Source organism: Leucoraja erinacea, chromosome 5, assembly GCF_028641065.1.
Source record: "Leucoraja erinacea ecotype New England chromosome 5, Leri_hhj_1, whole genome shotgun sequence".
Lineage (NCBI taxonomy): Eukaryota > Metazoa > Chordata > Chondrichthyes > Rajiformes > Rajidae > Leucoraja > Leucoraja erinaceus.
In genome coordinates, this window is record NC_073381.1 from 48622907 (window position 1) to 48643554 (window position 20648).

Consider the following 20648-nt stretch of genomic DNA (forward strand, 5'->3'; position numbering starts at 1 on the left):
AGCATTTTCCACTTACCCATTTCTGAAATCAGACCAATTTTTGGAAGCATTACACCCTCAATAGGCAAGCACTAAAGCCAACATGCTGCCTCTTCATACTATCTTGTCGGATTTTTAAAAAATCAATTCCTACTCAACTCAGAAACTGCACTATCCACCCTCACCATTAATGTACCCCGTCAGCCTTATCGTGGAATCCCTCAAATTCACGTACCCATACCTGCCTTGAACAAAGGTAAATATTAGAAGAGAGGCCCCTGTCAGGGATGGTAATGTAAAGAGTCTTACACCCATGTGTTTCTACCAGATATTTAAAGCAGCTGATTGGAGTTGTAGTCAGGGCTAGTGGAGCATCTGTGCCCACCAACTCAGTACCTCACTGTAATACAGTAACTGACTTATCTACACAACTGCACACCGATGTTCTACAGTGACAGGCCTGTACCTGCCAGAACCGGACCCAGTGTTATACACTGACATGTCTGTATCCAGCAGAACAATAATTCAGTGTCGTATAATGACAGAGCCATACACGTTATGGTGACAGACCCACATCCACCACTATAGTAGCACTAGATCTGGAGTTGGATAGTACCTGGCTCCCTAAATTGGGCTGGGTCACATAAATCTAAATTTATTTTAGTGAATCTAGAGGTAATGTCATATATTTATTTGTATGCAAATTATATACATCTCACTACTAAGCTTTGAACAAAATCATTAAGTAATATTTGAAAAATGATCTTTTACCACAGTAATTATCCGTCTAATGGCAGCAGCTGCCATTCCTTCTCCTTTAGGTTGGTCCACTGCTGTCACACCAAGATATTTAAGGTGAAAGGCCATCCCTTCTTGTAAGGTTTCTTTTGTATCGGTCCAGTTTTCCGACAATTCTGGAGAGAAAAAAATGTTAATGAAAGTTATCAGCAACTGTCCGCGTGCAATGGCAGCAACAGTAAAGGATTTCATCGAGTTGACTGTTAAGTGGAGAGAATCAGTGTGTGGCATACTGCAGGTAAAAGGAACATTAAAATATTTGCAGAAGAACCTTTTGCTTACAAAAAGTAAATCCAAAGTAAGAAGGAGCTGTTCCAGATAATGTTTTGGTCCCGGTAATCAGGTGCCAGTTGCATTTACTATAACAACATTAGAGCCAGTGCGAATGTCCCCCTTCAGGGAAAGGCCAATTATCCTACACTAAGGTATGAGCCGCTATTAAAAGATAAATCCTCATTGTCGTGAGAGGCAATCAAAGCAAGGGGTGAAAGTTTAGAGCAAACCTACAGTCCTCCAGATGATACAGAATATGTGAAAATATTAAAAACATGCACATGGAAAGCTGAAATAAAAACAAAAAATGCTGGAAATGTTCAACATTTAAGCAGCATCTGTGGAAAGAGAAACAGAGGGAGAATAGTTCAGCTCAATGGCCCTTTATCAGAATTAACTGATAAAGTCTCTTCTACCCAAACCCTTAACATGGTTTCTATTTCAATGGATGCTGTCTGACCTGCTAGGCATTTACAGTATTTTTTGTACAGTAGATGATGTTGGGTTTCAGTGAAATGCCACATGTCTTATGATGAAAGTGCCACTACAATCCTGGAGAATGGATAATTCCATAAGTATTATTCAAGAAAACAACAAAAATGTACATCCAAGTTATTGTGCAAAGTGGGAGGAGTGGATGTTGCAGCAGTGGGAACAACCTTCCTGCTCTATAATTAACTAATCACCCATCAGGAGAGATGGAATTTCCATTCAATATCTCATGTGGGGGTATTAGTAGACTCGTGGAGTGTTACAGAACAAAAAGACCACACCAACCACCAAGCATCTATGAACATAATCTCACTTTATTCTCACCACACTCCCATCACCCACTATCAGTTTATACCACAAAGGGACAATTTACAGTGGTCAAGTAACCTGACAACTTGCATATCTTTGGGACATCGGGCAAATACAAACAGCATTGAAAGTCAGGATGCAACCCAGATTGCTGGAACTGTGGGGCAGCAGCTCAACTCCATACATCAATGTATCAATCTGACCTGTGACTGTGCTTCACTGAATTGTCAGCCTCGATACATGCAAAGGTGAGTTGGATTTCAGTCATATAATTCAGAGAAATACGTGATACAAATCTGGCTCACCGCCACTTTTGTTAAATTCCTTTGCAAAATAGATGACTTTGGGATGATTTAATTGCCATGTTTAGAACTATTCTGGTTGCTTCAATCTCCTGTATTCTTTCACTACCACAACACTTGAAACACTCTGCCTCCTGCTTTCTTGCTCTTTCACAGTTCTGTTTCTCTTAGTGAGCAGGAGAATAAAATATTTTCCAGCTGTTTTCAGTCGAAAGATCTCTTAGCTATCGTGCTTATTAGATATTCTGCATAAAGATTTTCTTGTAAAGACTCCTATCTAGATTCTTTGCAACTGAGATTTTCCCGATATCCTCTCAACTAATATCCGCTATCAGTATATCTGCACATAAATGTTTTCATGTTTCAACACAAAAGTCGATATTAAGGGGATAACCATGGTCTTTAGCATCTAGCAATGGACAAAGTACCTATAAATACAGTCAGAAGAGATGATTGCAGTTATACATTTTAAAATGTCAACATGGGATAAATTCAAACCCTATTTGCTGGTGGTTTAGTAAATACAGAACAGATTGACGAGAAAGATTGGCAAAGAACATACCATTTATTTTCCTTAATATTTATATAATTGGTGTGGCCTTTTCATATTCTGAAAATTAAATGTGATCCGGTGTCTTCATTTCTTCAATATTTAAATAATGTTAATCAAGGCTTCATAATTTTTTTTAGTCATTGCGATAACATTTAATAAAAAATATTAAAGATGAATTAATTATTTTAATTTCACACTTAAACAGTGTAAAATGATTTCTGCTCATGCTCCAATGGAAGGCACTTTGTCTTTCTGAATATAGAAAGATTTCTCATTTTCCAATATACAGATGAAAAACCTTTCTAAGTAGTCTAAAAAAAATTGCAAGCATCCATTACAAGTGCTAAGTGGGAATCTCATAAAGGAGTCCCAGAGATATCTTGGGCAGGAGTCCATGCAACCATGTCAGGCCAAATATGGACTGGAGGAAATATTTTTAAATGGTATTTTTGAAAGCTAATTTTCTCACCATATTAAAGATGCAGATGACTTGCCGAAACAATGCAGCTGCTGTAATGGTTGAAGGTTGGTGGACATTGTAATGGCTGCAAACATGAGGTGAGTGTGGGGGAAGGGCAGAAACAGTGGCAGATGGAGATAGGTGACCACACACAACGTCACGGCTGTCTGTGGATAAGAACAATGTGGTAGCTTGGGTCATGAGAATATGTGCCAAGCTGGAATTAACCCAGAAAATGTAATGCACAATATTTGACTTAAAATATTTTTAAATAATACACAATTAAAGAACGAATATACTAATTTACAATATACATTCACAAAAATCAATACTTTTACATACATGTATTCACGTGAGAGTTAGATATAGCTGTTAGGGTGAACGGAATCAAGGGATAGAAAGCAGAAACGGGGTACTGATTGGGGATGATCAGCCATGATCATATTGAATGGGGGTGCTGGCTCGAAGGGCCGAATGGCCTACTCCTGCACCTATTATCTATGTTTCTGTTACTATACATTAGTTTCAATATACATCTCGGGCATGTCAATAAATCTCTAATTTTATTTTGTTGTAATAAGTTTAGCTATAATTATACCACTGTGAAGTTCAGTTACTTTACTATCCTTTATTCCATACCTTTGATTCCACCTCAAACTCAATCATAAATCTCTTTTCCTTCTGTCAAAGGTAGCAGCAATGAGTGGGTGGGGGGGTGGGAATGGGACTGGGGTTGTGAGAGGATGATGAGAAGAAACACATTTATTGCAATAGTACAGTATGGTTGTATTCTAATAATTACTATTAATCTGCAGTTGGGTGATAGTGAAGTGTGTCAGACACTTTCCCTTGTGCAATTCATCATTCCAGTGCCTGCAAAGAAAAATACCAAGTAGGTCAAAGAATTGGGCAGTTCTGATGATATTAAGGGACCGTGAGCCAGCGGTTATGCTGGAAGCTCATCTGAGTTTGGGTGAGGTCAAGATCTTGGGCAAGGGTCAGTACATGGAAGGTATGATGGGCTTATATAACCAGTTAGCATGTAAAGCCCCTGTCCCATTTGCGTGTCCTTGGCACGCTAATTACGCGACCTCGCGTTGGGGCTCGAAGGTCCCGCGAAGGTCGCGCGACTTCATGCGCCCGCACAGCCGTCTGGAGCAAAGGCATCTCAAGCCATAGAAAATGTTCACTAATGCGGGGTCTGCATATCCTCCAAATTCATTTAAGCCCACAAATGGCATCATTCTCTCCCACATCAAGCTCCCGGTTACTCTCAACGGGCTATGTTGGGCTGGCCACATTGTTCCTACTCCCCAAACATTCCATTATACAGGGTGAAGACTATAGGAGGACAAAGGAAAAAATCCATGGATGTTCTTAAAGCTTCTTCAAAGGAGAACAACATGCCAACCCTCCATCACTGCTCAAAACAGAGAAGGATCATTCAGTTTGTCATTGAGAACCTCAAGGATCTGCCTTGGGAGAACGTAGAAGCTCTGTGTGAGCAGCACAATGAGAGCACAACCTCAGACTGCCCACCTACCCATCCTGAAACCACTTCCTGTCCTATACGTAGAAGTGTCTGCTGTTCCCACAGAGGCCTCATTGACATCTTGGAACCCACAAACCCCGAGTGGAAGCCAGTCATCCTTGATCCTTAGTAGCTGTCTAAGAGGAAATTAACACCCGAGTTGGGTTCCAAACAAGAGTTCAAGAGAGTTTTATAGTCATGTGTCCATGGAACGACAATGAAATTCTTGCTTTGCTTCAGCCATCATTAGGCGAGAGTTGGGAGTGAGAAATTGCGAGAGACCAAGCCCAAGGTAGCTTTCCGACTGAGGGGGGGGGGGGGGGGGGGAGGGGGTGTATCTCTCTCTCCTCTTTGCCCTCTCTCTCGCTTTCCCCGTATCTCTTTCCCCCTCTCTCCCTCTTCCCCCTCTCTTCCCCCTCTCTCTACCACCCCTCTCTTCCCCCTCTCTCCCTCTCCTTCTCTGCTACCCTCCCTCCTCCCTCTCCAACCCCTCTCTCCCTTCACTCTCTCTTCCTCTCTCCCCCTCTCTCTCTTCCTCTCTCCCCCTCTCTCTCTCTTCCTCCCCCTCCCTCTCACCCCCTCTCCCACCTCTCCCTCCCCTCTCTCTCTCTCTCTCTCTCTCTTCTCTCTCCCATCTTCCTCTCACTCTTCTCTCTCCCCATTTTCTCCCCCTCTGTCTCTCCCCCTCTCTCTCCTTTCACCCCCCTCTCCCCCCTCCCCCCCCCCCCCCCGACTCTCTGTCTCCTTCCCCTCTCTCTCTCTCCCCCTCCCTTTGAGAGTCTCTGTCCCTTCGGCACAGAGACTCTCACGGCAGCGGCGCAACGCTTCCGACGACCTCCGACGGCCTGGGACTCTTGCACTGAAGCTGCTCCATGGCCGGAGCTGCAGCGAATGACTCACCAGCCTCGCAAACACTCGCCAGCCCCGACTTTCCGCACCTGTCCCTGCCGCTGCTTCAGCCCCGGCTCTCCAACACCAACACGGCTCTCATATCAACTGCCCATGCAGTTTATATGAGTTTTGAAATTTTCGTTGATCACAGAATTTCTCACAACAGAGCGTGAGAAATTTGTGATCGGCGTGAGAATTTGTCCAAATGTGTGATTCTCAGGCTCAAAGCGTGAGAGTTGGCACCCCTGCTTTAGCACACCAGAACATTGTAGGCACGAATACTGAACAGATCAGTGTGTCCATATACCATTGCATGAATATATATATACATAGATGAATAATTAAACTGATAAAGTGCAAATAAACAGATTATTGGCTATTAATGATCAGAGTTGTCCGAGCCGAGTTTAATAGCCTGATGGCTGTGGGGAAGTAGCTGTTCCTGAACCTGGTCGTTGCAGTCTTCAGGCTCCTGTACCTTCTACCTGAAGGTAGTGGGGAGATGAGTGTGTGGCCAGGATGGTGTGGGTCCTTGATGATGATGCCAGCCCTTTTAAGGCAGAGACTATGATAGATCCCCTCGATGGACGGGAGAGCCGATGATGGACTGGGCAGTGTTTACTACTTTTTGTACTCTTTCCCGCTCCAGGGCGCTCAAGTTTCCGAACCAAGCCACGATGCAACCGGTCAGCATGTTCTCTACTGTGCACCTGTTGAAGTTAGAGAGAGTCCTCCTTGACAAACCGACTCTCCGTAATCTTCTCAGGAAGTAGAGGTGCTGATGTGCATCTTTATGATTGCATCAGTGTTCTCGGACCAGGAAAGATCTTCAGAGAAATGCACGCCCAGGATTTGAAGCTCTTGACCCTTTCCACCATCGACCCGTTGATATAAATGGGACTGTGGGTCCCCATCCTCCCCCTTCCAAAGTCAACAATCAGTTTTGGTTTTGGTTTTGTTGGTGTTGAGGGCCAGGTTATTGTGCTGGCACCATTTGGTCAGTCGGTCGATCTCACTTCTATACTCTGACTCGTCCCCATCAGTGATATGTCCCACAACAGTGGTATCATCAGCTAACTTGATGATGGAGTTCACACTATGACCGGCTACGCAGTCATGAGTATAGAGTGAGTACAGCAGGGGGCTGAGCACGCAGCCTTGAGGTGCTCCTGTGCTGACTGTTAACGTCTGACACATTTCCACCAATACGAACATACTGTGGTCTGTGAATGAGGAAGTCGAGGATCCAATTGCAGAGGGATGCGCAGAGACCCAGTTCTGCGAGTTTGGTAACCAGCTTGGAGGGAATGATTGTGTTAAATGCCGAGCTGTAATCAATGAATAACAGTATGAGTTTTTGTTGTCTAAGTGGTCCAGAGCGGAGTGGAGGGCCAGTGAGATTGCATGCACAGTTGATCTGTTGTGGCGGTAAGCGAACTGCAGTGGGTCCAGGTTTTTGTCGAGTTAGGAGTTGATTTGTTCCATGATCAACCTCTCAAAGCACTTCATCCCCACAGACGTTAGTGCCACTGGTCAATAGTCATTGAGGCACGTCACCTTACTCTTCTCGGGCACCAGTATTATTGATGCCCTGTTAAAGCAGGTGGGAACCTCAGACCTCAGAAGTGAGAGGTTGAAAATGTCCGTAAAAACTCCAGCCAGTTGGTCCGCACAGGTTTTTTGAACACCACTGATGGGTATACCATCAGGTCCAGGCGCTTTCCGAGGGTTCACCCCTCTGAAGGATTTTCTGACGTCGGACTCTGTGACTGTGACTGAAATACCATCACAGCGAATGGGGGCTCGAGAAGGCACATCAGTATTCTCCCTATCAAAGCGTGCGTAAAACGCATTGAGCTCGTCGTGTTTCGCTGACATTTGAGCTGCCTCCTGTTCTCGCCTTGTAGGAAGTGATTGTATTCAGGCCCCGCCACAGTTGCCGAACATCCGTCTGATCCTCCAGCTTGGAGCAGAAGTCCCTTTTGGCCTTTTTGATGGCCTTACCAAGGTCGTATCTGGACTTCTTGTAGACCACTGTATCATCAGACATGAATGCCCGGTGTCTGGTCTTCAGAAAAGTGCGGATCTCATGGTTCATCCAAGGTTCTGTTCTGTTCAGGAGGCCTCCTTTAAATGACAGTGGCAGAATGCTTGGTGATAGCTACATCTTAGAACAATATGACCTAATTTCCAAAGCACTGATCTAAAAGTGCATCAGGTTGGGGAATGATGTTAATGTGTGTCTGATATACAAACCTAGCCATCAAGCAAATGCAACTCTTAATTGGTAGTTTCCAGAATAGCATAATTTGTCACTGAAATTACCAAAATTGCATTATCCACCTAAAGTAAACAAAATTGTATTTCTTGCAGCATTGAAAAATGTAAATGAATCATCTGCCACTATCCCTTAAGGACCTGTCCCACTTAGGCTACTTTTTAGATGCGTGCAGGAGACTCTGCGCTCACCACATGGTCGCCACATGCTCGCTGGTGGCCTCTGGTGAGTCTCCTTCATGGTCGCGAGGAGTTCCCGCATTCTGGGAACTAGTCACGGCCTCAGTATGGTCGCCGCAAATTTTTCACCATTTTTCAATTTTTCGCCATGGAAAGAATCTATAATCCTGTAGTCGTAGGTGCAGTTGTAGTTGTGGTCGCCATGTAGTTATGGGTAGTCGAGGTAGTCGTAGGTAGTTTTAGTTAATTGCCTTTGCTGACCGGGCATTTTCATTGGCTCATTGGGGGAAAAAAACGTAAGCACGAGTTTTCAGAGCCAAGGATAACCGACCGATAATGTTAAATGCCCGCTAAACTTCACAGCTGTGTATCTCTGGCTTATTAAATGTTGGCTGGCTTCTTAAAAGTGTCTCCACTCCTTCTCCACTCCTTCTCCCCTCTTTTAAAGGACTTATAGTACTCTGTGCTAGCCGTCTTAACCTTCCTGTTCATCGCGGTGTGTGTCTGTATCACCTTGGCTTTGCACCGTGTGAATTTCAGACAGCGCTTCCCCCGTTTGCCCTGGCCCCCGCCTTTGCTGTGTGTGCGTGTGTGTGTGTGTGTGCGTGTGTGCGTGTGTGCGTGTCGCTCTGACAGTCGCGGTTCCAGTTCCCGGTTTTTCAGGCCAATTGACAGTTGCCGGCAGTCCGCTGAAAAATCGCCTAAGTGGGACAGCCCTTTTAATGTACTTCAACACATTGTTTATTGTGGGCTTTAATTTCCATCCACTATTCCAGATTTCTGACCACCCTATATTGATTCTCCTTTGGATGTTGAAAGCTGGCTCCAATGATCAGCAAGTGGAAAAATGGGAGGGTCATTTGTTTTTAATGGTATTGGTTTTGGGAGAAATATTGAGTAGCACGTCAGAGCGACTCCTTGTTGGTCTTCATAAAATGTCTTTAGGATTTCTTTTTCATTCCCATCTCAGCAAGCACACAGTGGTGGCTTGATTTAAGATCCTATCTGAATGCTGTCAGTTCTGACAACATGGCACTCTGTTAATAGATGCTGCACTGTGACTCGAACCCGTGATGTTCTGCCTCAGGAGACAAATGGGGATTAGCTGGATCCTGGCTCTATTTAACACATTATTGCAATGTGAATAAATGTTGCTCCTTTGCCTGTGGATCTCAGGGAGGATAGAATATAAATTAAATGTACAGATAAAATTTAACGTAGAAAAGAGAAAATCCTGGATACCAACAACAATTACTGCTTACAGCTCCTCTGCCTTGTTCTTGCTTAATTTTAAACACTTCAGTCATTTCTCCTGCAATCTTCCTTGTATTAACAAAACAAAAATCGATTTTTTTCAGATTAATAGTTTTTTTTCCGATAGAAGACTGCTTCCCAGAAAATAAGATCTATCCTTTTTTGGTAGAAAAATTTATCAGAAGGGTTCCGAATATTCTTTTTAAATTTTGGGCAAAACTGACACACAGCATTTCAGACGTTCTGTACAATTGACCTAGTAGAGAGTGCGGGCTCACATAATGGACACTGAATCGGAGGCAAGAAGAGCATTGACACTCGGGTCCTTAAAGGGCCTGTCCCACAAGCATGCGACTCCATGTTGCAAGCGCTACCTAACGTGGTCGCTTGAACCGTATGGCCTCACGGGGCCGGTCCCACTTCGATCGCCGGAGCCGTATGAGTTGTGCGGAGCTGGTCCTGACATCGCGCGGGGCTCCGAAAAACTGACCGTGTTCAAAAATTCCGCGCGGCAACGTCACGCGCGAACTTACCACGGACTTCGCCCGCACTTCATGTCACTCACTCGACTTCCGCGCGGCTCCCGCTTCTGGTTAGGTAGCGCTTGCCGCATGGTGTCGCTTAGGGTGCTTGCCGTATGGAGTCGCATGCTCGTGGGACAGGCCCTTGAGACATCATTGGTATACTTCCCAACATTCCATCCCACATTGCACTTTGCTGCGCATGATAAATGAGCAACACGGTTGCTAACAGAACTCAACACAGCTGGATTTCTACTCACTGAATACTTTTACAGTGCTGCATTCAATGAAACATATCATGAAATAAAGTTGCACCAGCATTTTCTGACAACAATAATAATGTTATGTATTGTAAATTATTCTATTTTCTCATCTGCTCGGAGTAGAGAAATATGAATTTTCCATTTGCTTCTACCATGTGGTTCCACAACTCATATCTGTATGATCTAAATGGCAAAATGTTAGGCAGCTGGTCAGTGTGCCTTAATGCATGCTCCATCATCTGAAAGGGAAGATCAGAATGTAGCCCAGAATGAAACCAGCATTAATTATGTAGCTACATCAGATGGGACTAATGCTTCCATTTGAATGCATTGATGCTCATAAAATCATCTGATACTGACTAAATGTCACAAACTAAATTGGAAATAAGAATTCCAATTTGCAATATTCTCAGAAATAATTTAAATTTTGCAGACAAAAAGGATAATTTCTCCTAGACTGCAGAACAGATATTGTCAGAAATTTATCCTGACATTTAGGAGCAGTTTATGGCTCCAAAATAGAAAATCCAGAAATCTAAAACTTCAATATTGCATTTGCCTTTAATACTTAAATACAAGTAATAAACCCGTGCTTTGCCTTTTCCTGTGATCATTTATTATTTAATGCTTCGTTCCATTGGACAAGTGCCGGCATGTGGGCGGCTGATATGTATGGGGCTGCAACTCCAAAGTGGAAGGGAGCAGGAATAATGGATAAGGAACCCTCCTAAAAAAGTTTGCAAAAAATGTCCTGCCTAGCAGGCAATCCAAGGGTCATAAACATTAGCAGTTACATGCTCAGATACTGGTATCTTGAGCGAAAGAACAAAGTGCTGGAGGACTGGCAAAAGTATACAATGATCATGAACCCAATGACGACACTGAAGACGACAAATGATATTTGAACTTGTGGCGCACATGCTTAAAACACAGGTGAAGCATTGGCTGATTTGGGAGTCATTTAAGTCAATATCAAATGCCTCAAATGTATTGAAAAGATGAACATCTTTCCATATTAGGTGTGCAAATTGCACCAAATAACATGTGCTTTTTGACCACAACCCTTTATTTCAATTTGCATTGAAACCCTGGGGTTTTAACTGAAAGCTAAAGATAATCCAGACCCTTAAATAAAAACTTTGAATGTACCTTGCGTTCAGACATAAAATAAATACATTCATGAGATTACTTACAGTCAGTCCCAGAGAGAAGCTCTATCATTCACAATTTATAAAGATGAGAGGTTCAATTTAAAATTTGTAGGGACAATTTAGATATTTAATGAGCACTGTAAAAAAAGTTTCATACATGATTATTTATTCTCTTGTGACACATCTTATCTTTGAAACATCACAAACAGACTGTTAGTAGAAAATCCTCAAGGAAGGAAAGGCAGTTACACATACTAAATGAAAATCTAAAAGCAACAGAATGCATGAAGAGCTGCATTGTATCACATGGTTGCAACAATGAATCAGAAGATATGTGACTTGAATTGGAGGTAGAAGCACAAACCAGATTAAATACGCTACTGAAGCATTTGTTTGTTCTAGGGAAAAGTTACCCCATCGTTCTCTTTGCAGTTTTCACTAAATTGGACAAACACGCTGATTTTTCTACTTTGGAGAAACATTTATATTTTCTTAAATAAATTATTGTACAGGAATAACAAAAGGTTTTAATCAGATCTCTTTTTGGAATAATATATATTCCCTCTGGATGTGATAAAGCAATGTGCCATGTTTTTGCAGAATAGCCAAGTTACCCACTCTGCTCTGCTAACAATAAAACTCAGAATTCCCTGCTCTGTTTTTCCATGTCAACTGCTGATCTTATTATAATAGCGAACATCGTGTATTAAAACTAACAAAACAATTATCAGTGCAAGAAGGCTAATCATAATGCTGTGGGTCTGGAACATAACCTGAAACATTCCTTCCATTGCACATCTGTGAATTTTGAACTTTGAAAGTTCATGGCCACATTTGGGTCTTACATGTATACTTAATTTGCATTGGGACTAAGCAGTCAAAGAGGAAATCATCCTTCCTCTTTTTTCAACACAACCTGGGCACAGTGGTGACAAAGGGTCACATACCCAAAATATAGACTGTTTCACTTTCTACAGAAACTGACTGATCTGCTATGTTGTTCCAGCATTTTCTGCCTGTTTTCTAGGCAGTGTTTTATGATTAAAATTAGCAGGTCATCAACTGAGAAAGTTGCCCATTTCAGATTTTTTTTAATGAACTTGTGATCGCTTCTGGAACTTTGCCTGGCCTCAGTATTGGAGATACATTCTCATAGGTATTAAGTGATAGGAACAGAACCAGGCCATTCGGCCAATCAAGTCTACTCCACCATTCAATCATGGCTGAGCTATCTCTCCTTCCTAACCGCATTCTCCATAACCCCTAACACTGCATTCTGATTCATAACAATCAGGAACAATGGGTACGTGCATACCCAGTGACATACCCATTATTAATGATTGCAATTATTCAGAATGCTTTACATCCTTAAGATAGATAGCCTTTTATTGTCATTCAGACCGAAGTCTGAACGAAATTGCAGCAGTCATACATATAATACAATACAATAAAACAACAATAAACACATATTAACATCCACCACAGTGAGACCACCCAGCATCTCCTCACTGTGATGGAGGCAAAAGTCTTAGGTCTGCAGTCTCTTCCCTCCTCTTCTCCCTCTGCGCTGGGGCGATACCCCCCCGGGCGATGTTAAGAACAGTCCCGCGGCTCAAACACCGCGGCCCGGGGTGGTTGAAGCTGCCGCCCACCAGTCCTGCAGACGCAGCCGCTGGCCCGCGGCCGAACCCCGGACTCAGGCCACCACCGCCAGAACACCGTCCCAGCCACCCTCACGTGAGTACTGCGCCGTCTTCAGCCTCGGGCTGGGCCGCCCCGATTTGGGCGGCGAACCTCCCCCGGACCGGGCCGCCCCGACTTGGGCGGCGAACCTCCCCCGGACCGGGCCGCCCCGACTTGGGCGTCGCTTCTTCCCCGGGCTGGGCTGCCCCGACTTGGGCGCCGAACCTCCCTCGGGCTGCCAGCGCCGCACCTTCCCGAGCTCGGCCGCTCCGACGGGAGCCTCGTTCCACCCTCGGGCTGGCCGCCCTCACGGGAGCGTCCCAACCTCTTCCAGCCCTGAGCCAGACCACCCTCACGGGAGCGAGCTCAGGGCGAGTCCAGACAGATGCTCTGCTACCGGAGCCTCGAGGTCGTCAGCTCCATTAGGCCTCAGCAATTGCTTTTTCAGGTGTTCAGATGTGCATAGGACATTCAAATAAATGTTTTTTGACTTGAAACATTAATTTAGTTATTTCTCTCCACCATCTGCCCCATCTCTGCAAGTTTAAACTTGCAGATTTTCTGAAGAAAAATCATTAACCCAAATCAATAATTCTGTTTCTCTCTCCATAGATGTTGCCCAACCTGCTGAGTATTTCCAGTATTTGAAGGTTTACTTTATAATCTTACAGAAGGTAAAATAAAGATTTGATGCACATTTGTAGTTAATTATATAAAGCTTATCTTAAAAAATAAATAAAAGTCCTTTCTTCTTAAATGCTTATCCATGAGAATTGCAATGGACACATTTAAAGTATATTTTAAGCCAGGATAACTCACTAAACAACAGTTGTGGCCTTTAAAATTGAGCTTGGGTTATGCAACAGAATTTAGTAAAATCACAGTATCTCACAGCTGGAATATTTTGTAGATAATGGGATGTCCATGTCTCATTACCGATTAAGATGGAGGCCATAATCTGTGCAGCCTGACGGAGAGAAAAAAGATCACAACACCTTCTCGACTTGAGCATTTAACACTGTCAGGAGTTTGTTGTCAGATTCACTGCCATTCCAATGGCAAAATGCAGGTTGTTAAAGCCTCTAAAATAAAGTAGAGGCAGCGATGAATTCATTGGATTGACTTCTCTAATGTACTTTGGCAACCTCCTGAATCCCATCATGTAAACATTAATGTTGTCACCCATTTTATATTGATCACTATTTAATGCTGCACCTCACTTCTGCCCTCAATGCTCATTGTTTCCTGATCCCCACCTTTCTATTACTAATGGCAGATTTTATAATTGTCTTTGCATTTGCAATTATTTGCATAAATGCTCCATCTGGGTCCCTCGACCTCCCTCAAATATCTGCTTCATTAGAAGCCAGTGATTCAAGATAAATCTAGCAGAAAAGAATAGAAAGATAAATGAGGACTGAATGCCAGAAGAGATGTCCAGACATTTCTGAAAAATGTGAATTGAAAGAGAAGCTGTTCCCACAATATCTCCATTCAATTTTAAAGACAGGCATCACCTGCAAGGCCAGCATCTATTGCCAATTCTTAATTGGCCCTTGAGAAGGAGGCGGTGAACCACTGCAGTCTTTCTGGGGAAGGTAATCATGTATGCTGTTGGGGAGGGGATTTCTGCTTTTGGGCCAGGAATGATAAAGGATCAGTTATAAATGTCCAAGTAAGGATGCTCTGCAGCTTAGAAGGGGAACTGCAGCTAGCGGTGTTCCAGTGTACATGATGTCATGGTATTTCTTGGCTTTGGAGTTCATGGGTTTGGAAGATAGTGTTCAAGTAGTCAAGCTGAGGAACAGCTGTACTTCAGGGAAGACCAGAGGTACAGTGGGCACAATATAGGATCACCACTAGGGTTGCCAACTATTAGCCAGAACATCCCGTATATGGGGCTAAATTGGTTTGTCCCATACGGGACTGCCCTTGGCCTATATTTGACTGCTACTACTTGGGTCAAGGGGACTGTCGGGTCGGAGCGCTGCTTCCAGTCCCGCCTCACCCGTCCCCACGTAGTGCAGCCCATGGAGTGCAGCAGCAGCGCCTCACCCGAGGCCCCATTGGTCGGCAGCTCGGCCAACTGTCCGACCTTCGGACCTTCACTTACGCTGACACCACCACCCCTCCTTCTCATGGCCAATCATCGGTTCATTAGTAGGATGGGGTGATGGACTTTGCGCTTCGACATCGCGCTCAAAGTCCGGTGCCCGGGGCCAAAACTATTCAGCTGGCCCGCCGGCTGGGCTTTGTGTGCAGTCCAGCATCCGGGCCAATTCATCGTTCACCCAGCCATGGCCGAGTCCGTCAACGAATTACCATCGGGAATTTGTCCCTTATTTTTCTTTTGTCCCTTATTTGGGAGTGAGAAAGTTGGCAACCCTAATGGCCACCGACACATCAATGTGGAATTCTCATATCGAATTCACTGCTGTAAAGGAGTAGTTTAGAGGAATAGCACAAATGTATCCAAGAGAAGCTAGACATATGCACGAGTAAGAAGGGAATAGAAAAAAAAATGTATGGAGTTAAACAGAGATAGATAAGGTGCGACAGAGGTTTACCTGCATCTCTTCCAACCTCATCTATTGCGTCCGCTGCTCTAGATGTCAGCAGATCTATATCGGTGAGACCAAGCGGAGGTTGGGCGATCGTTTCGCCGAACACCTCCGCTCGGTCCGCAATAACCAAGCTGACCTCCTGGTGGCTCAGCACTTCAACTCCCCCTCCCACTCCGTCTCCGACCTCTCTGTCCTGGGTCTCCTCCATGGCCACAGCGAGCAGCACCGGAAATTGGAGGAACAGCACCTCATTTTCCGTTTGGGGAGTCTGCATCCTGGGGGCATGAACATCGAATTCTCCCAATTTTGTTAGTCCTTGCTGTCTCCTCCCCTTCCTCAGTCCCCCTGCTGTCTCCTCCCATCCCCCAGCCTTCGGGCTCCTCCTCCTTTTTCCTTTCTTGTCCCCGCCCACCCCCGCCCCCGATCAGTCTGAAGAAGGGTTTCGGCCCGAAACGTTGCCTATTTCCTTCGCTCCATAGATGCTGCTGCACCCGCTGAGTTTCTCCAGCCTTTTTGTGTACCTTAGAGATAGATAAGGCTTTTGTAGAGCATGAATTCTAGTAATGAAGGGAATTATTTTTTCCCCTCACTTTTGCAGCTAATATTGTGCTCTGTTTAAGACCTACCCTAGGATTTGGTCACAGTTATGCCCATGACTCCTCTTGACATGATGTGTTGCATTAACCAGGGCAAAGCACCATCCTAATGGCCTGATGGATAAATTATGCCACTGAACAATTTCACTGCGAAATGTGTTTGATGCTAAGACTACCGCTATCATTTATTTATGATTAAATTAATCGTAGCGAAATGCAGGAAACCACAAGATGTAAATGTTTAACAAACTCAGTTTCTGCTCACTGTTTTCAGTGGAGGCTAAATAAAACACAATTTCATCAGCAATTTTAGCATCCCATGACACCAATAAATAAATAAATTAGTTAGATGCTTGGTTGTGTCATTTCTTTAATCATTGGCTCAAGATCAAAACAAATCAATCAATGAACAATCTGAAACTCATCCTCTAAGGCAGCATGATAAGACCAAACAATGTCAAATCTGTTCACACCTCACAAGTGGACAAAATCCTAACAACTGATGGCAATTTAAAATGTTTGAAAAATCGTAAACGGGGTTTTTTTAAACTGAAGAGATAAAAGGTTATGATTAAGACACTAGAGGTTCATCAGAAGAAAATTGTCCAATATCCTAAAGTTCCAGTGGTAGGGAATACAATTTCAAATGTCAAACCAAGTTGTAAGGACATGTCAAAAATAACTGGCACCAGAAAGTATTTTCTTCTGTAAAGAACTTTTCTGTGAAAAGTCTAAAATGTCTTTGATAGAGAGTGTGTAGGTAGAAACTGCAGATGCTGGTTTATTCCCAAGATAGACACAAGGTGCTGGAGTGATGCAGCGGGTTAGGCAGCAGCTCTGGAGAAAATGAATGGGTGTCGTTTTGGGTCGAAACCCTTCTTTAGACTGTGGGACCCATCCTTTTTCACCAGAGATGCTGCCGGAACCTCTTTGATAGGGTACTTGAGGAAGCAGGATATAAGCAGGAAACCTAACTCCGTTTAAACCTGATCCTTTACCACATGGAATGCTGAAGTCCAAGGTATCTCACCACCAACTTCTCAAGAGTACTTTGGATGAGCAATTAATTCTGGCACTGTCAATAATGGTCATATTCACGAAGGAATAAAAATACTAATCTACAACCTTTAATTCTCTAAACCTCTCTGTTTCCTTGTAGATCCACAATATCTATAACTTCTTTAAGAAAAAAAATTAAATAAGGGCGGCACGATGGCGCAGCGGTAGAGATTTGCTGTCTTACAGCACCAGAGACACGGGTTCGATCCTGACTATGGGTGCTTGTCTGTGTGGTGTTTGTACGTTCTCCCCGAGACCTGCGTGGGGTTTTCTCCAGTTTCATCTCACATTCCAAAGACGTACAGGTTTGTAGGTTAATTAGCTTGGTAAAATTGTATATTGTCCTTAGCGTGTGCAGGATAGTGTTAGTGTGCAGGGATCGATGGTCCGAGCGGGAATAAAGATTGCTAATCACATTCTTCTCATTCCATATTTCCCTAAATCCCAATGCTGCTGTTGAGATATTCAAATGGCTCAGTTTCTACAGACACAGACATCGAATTCAACAGTGAACTGCTGATTTTCCCACATTATCCATCTAATTAATGGCGTAAGACTTGGCTCTAGGTTTTTGTTGTCTAAAGTTACAGTGGCACTGATGGTAGAAACGATGACGGCAACAAATGTTACTGTTGACTCTTGCAGACAAAGCAGAGCTCCGCACAAACGTACTCAAGTGCATGCAGAGAGCTTTGCCAATCTACTTTCAACCAACAATGATTTTGAATACTAGAAAAGCCAATCTGCGTCAACTCTCTGGAAACTTTAAGATATAGAAAGTTTGCACCATCTTCCCATTACCTCTTATACCTCTTCAAGGTTTGCTATAACACCAAATGTATCACTGCCTTATAAAACTATCATGGAGACATAAAAAAGATGCAGGAATCTGACGCAAGAAAGCAAACAGCTGGAAAAACTCAGCAGGTTGGGTAGCATCTGTTGGGGGGTGGGAGGGGAGAGTTGAAGGAATAGTTAATGTTTCAGGTCGAAACCCTGATCAAGCACACACTGTAATTCCTTGCCCCCGATAGATACTCTTGACCCACTCAGTTCTTCCAGATGTTTGTGTTTTGCTGTAATAAAACTATGATGTCTGTGACTATGTCTGCTGTGTGTTAATTCAACCAGAAGGCAGAACAATACAGGGAACGGTCAGCTTAAACAAATGAATGCTGTCAAATTTATATTGTAGATGTCCGTAGAATAAAGTTAGCTATGGAACCAAAGGGTATATGATCCTTAATACAAAGAGACCGTTCTTCCCCAACTTGTCCATTGTGCATTGGCTCGTCAAGTGAGGAATTGTGTTTGGAGACACTCCAGTTGCAAATTGAAGGGATTATTTTGTATTTTGACAGGCTAGTCACGAAGGGTTCCTGTCAGCTAAAAGTCGTGCAAACAGATTGTGGCTTCATTCCACTGTTCAGAGTTGCATGGCACAAGCTGATACTTCTACGAAACATTACTTCTGAGCTCAGGCTCCAAAAGGCACAACAGAATGCTTCAAAATATTCCGTATGAAAATATTTTGTTAACAAAAACATCACCATGATGCATTTAAACACTTTCTCAGCAACTCAGAAACTTCCAGTTCTCAGAAGTGTACACTGCAAGTGCAATGGCTCACCGTAACTGATATGGAGTTGAAATCTGGCCATACATCAAATAAAACTATGTAACTGACAATCTGAGAAAGTTTGGAGATGAACGAATGGCAGGTAAAAATATGCCACAACTAGCATCTTCGAATTTGAGTTATGGGATTGTGCATTACTCTGGTCAAACTACCATTTCATCAATCGGTTTTACAATCCCAAAAACTTGAATTTCCACCCAAAGTCTTTAACAATCTTTCTTCCTGTATTACACTCCTTAAGTTAAACCTCTGATAAGGCTTTTCACTGTTCACGCAAATATCAAGTTTTTCTTGAGGATAATCCTATGAAGTTGTCCAAATGTTTTTCCTAGGGTAAAGGTGCTAAATAAATGCATATTGGTTAATTAATTAAAAAAACATTACTCCATGGTATCTGTGGTTCTTTAAGAAAACCAGAGTACAACCTAACTGATCTTAATTTTGTTTCAAGGTTTGTAGTTATTTAATTTAAACTTTAGTGAGGGGTACAATATTTAAAATGTTAGGTGTGTGAGGATGCATGTATAGAAAGGAAAATCCAGAAGCAGAAGGGCCGAGCCAGGGAAATTTACAAGTTCAAATCAAACTTTCACAGATAAAATATAGTTCACTAATGATTATAAGACATGCAAATATGGGACTTTTCTACAAATTAATGTATTAGCAATACAAATAATCAGCACAATGAAAGACATACATGTGAAAGAAAGTAGCATGTGAAGCACCTGAGGAGAAGGGTCAACCCAACATGATGGCTGGATCTGTATTCATACCTCAGTTGTAAATCAGTGGCTTCAGGAGATTTTTTAACACTAGTTTAAAAGCTGCATCTTTATGCTGTTCATTTGCTGTGAAATGTTTGATGAGGATTTTGAAAAAGAACGGAACAAGAACAGAACTACACAGTAAATTATTGCGCCCTTTGAAGTGTTGAACAAACGGATATGAGGGTGCAGACACATAGTGGTTACGAAAGTGGTTACACAAGTAGTCAAGTCGTCAATTTTATTTCTATAGCACATTTAAAAACAATTCTCGTTGACCAAAGTGCTTTACATTGGTGCAGGTACTAACGTGCTACAAACAGTGGTACATAGATCAACATTACATACATAGATACATACATACAGCACTCCCTCAGAGGACCTCAAGAAAGACTTCAGATTAGAAATAAGTTTTAAGTCTAGACTTAAAAGAGTCGATGGAGGGGGCAGTTCTGATGGGAAGAGGGATGCTGTTCCATAGTCTAGGAGCTGCAACCGCAAAAGCGCGGTCGCCCCTGAGCTTATGCCTAGACCGCGGGATGGTCAGTAACCCCAAGTCGGCCGATCTGAGGGACCTGGAGGTGGTATGGTGGGTAAGCAGATTTTTGATGTAGGTGGGGGCAAGCCCGTTAAGGGCTTTGTATACATAAAGAAGGAGCTTGAACCGCACAGGGAGCCAGTGGAGAGGCCAGAATCGGGGTGATGTGGTCCCTTTTTGGGTGCCCGTCAGGAGTCTTGCTGCGGCATTTTGGACCAATTGCAGGCAGGACAGGGATGATTGGCCGATACCTGTGTAAAGGGAGTTGCAGTAATCAAGGCGGGAGGAGATAAATGAGTGGATGATCTTTTCGAGGTCGTCCAATTGAAGGAATTGTTTTATTTTAGCTATCGTCCGAAGCTGGAAGAAGCTAGCTTTTACCACAACATTGACTTGTTTGTCAAATTTCAACGGCGAGTCAAATATCACGCCAAGGTTTTTGACGTGAGGTTTGAGTAATGGGGTAAGGCTTCCAAGGCACTCTATCATTTTGATTGAATCCGAGGGGCCGAGTAGGATGACCTCAGACTTACTCTCATTTAGTTGGAGGAAGTAGATCGTGTTGTGAAAA

The 20648-nt window shown here is 43.3% G+C and overlaps 1 protein-coding gene across 4 annotated transcripts in view; it reads right to left on the reverse strand.

Annotated features, from left to right (window-relative positions):
- The window catches only part of si:dkey-71h2.2 (low density lipoprotein receptor adapter protein 1-B), an 83017-nt gene that overhangs the window by 47267 nt on the left and 15102 nt on the right, over positions 1 to 20648 (reverse strand). For all 4 annotated transcript variants that reach the window (XM_055635540.1, XM_055635541.1, XM_055635542.1 and 1 more), the window contains exon 2: positions 751 to 893. In XM_055635540.1, the coding sequence (XP_055491515.1) occupies positions 751 to 893 (143 nt within the window). The remainder of the gene's footprint in view (positions 1 to 750; positions 894 to 20648) is intronic.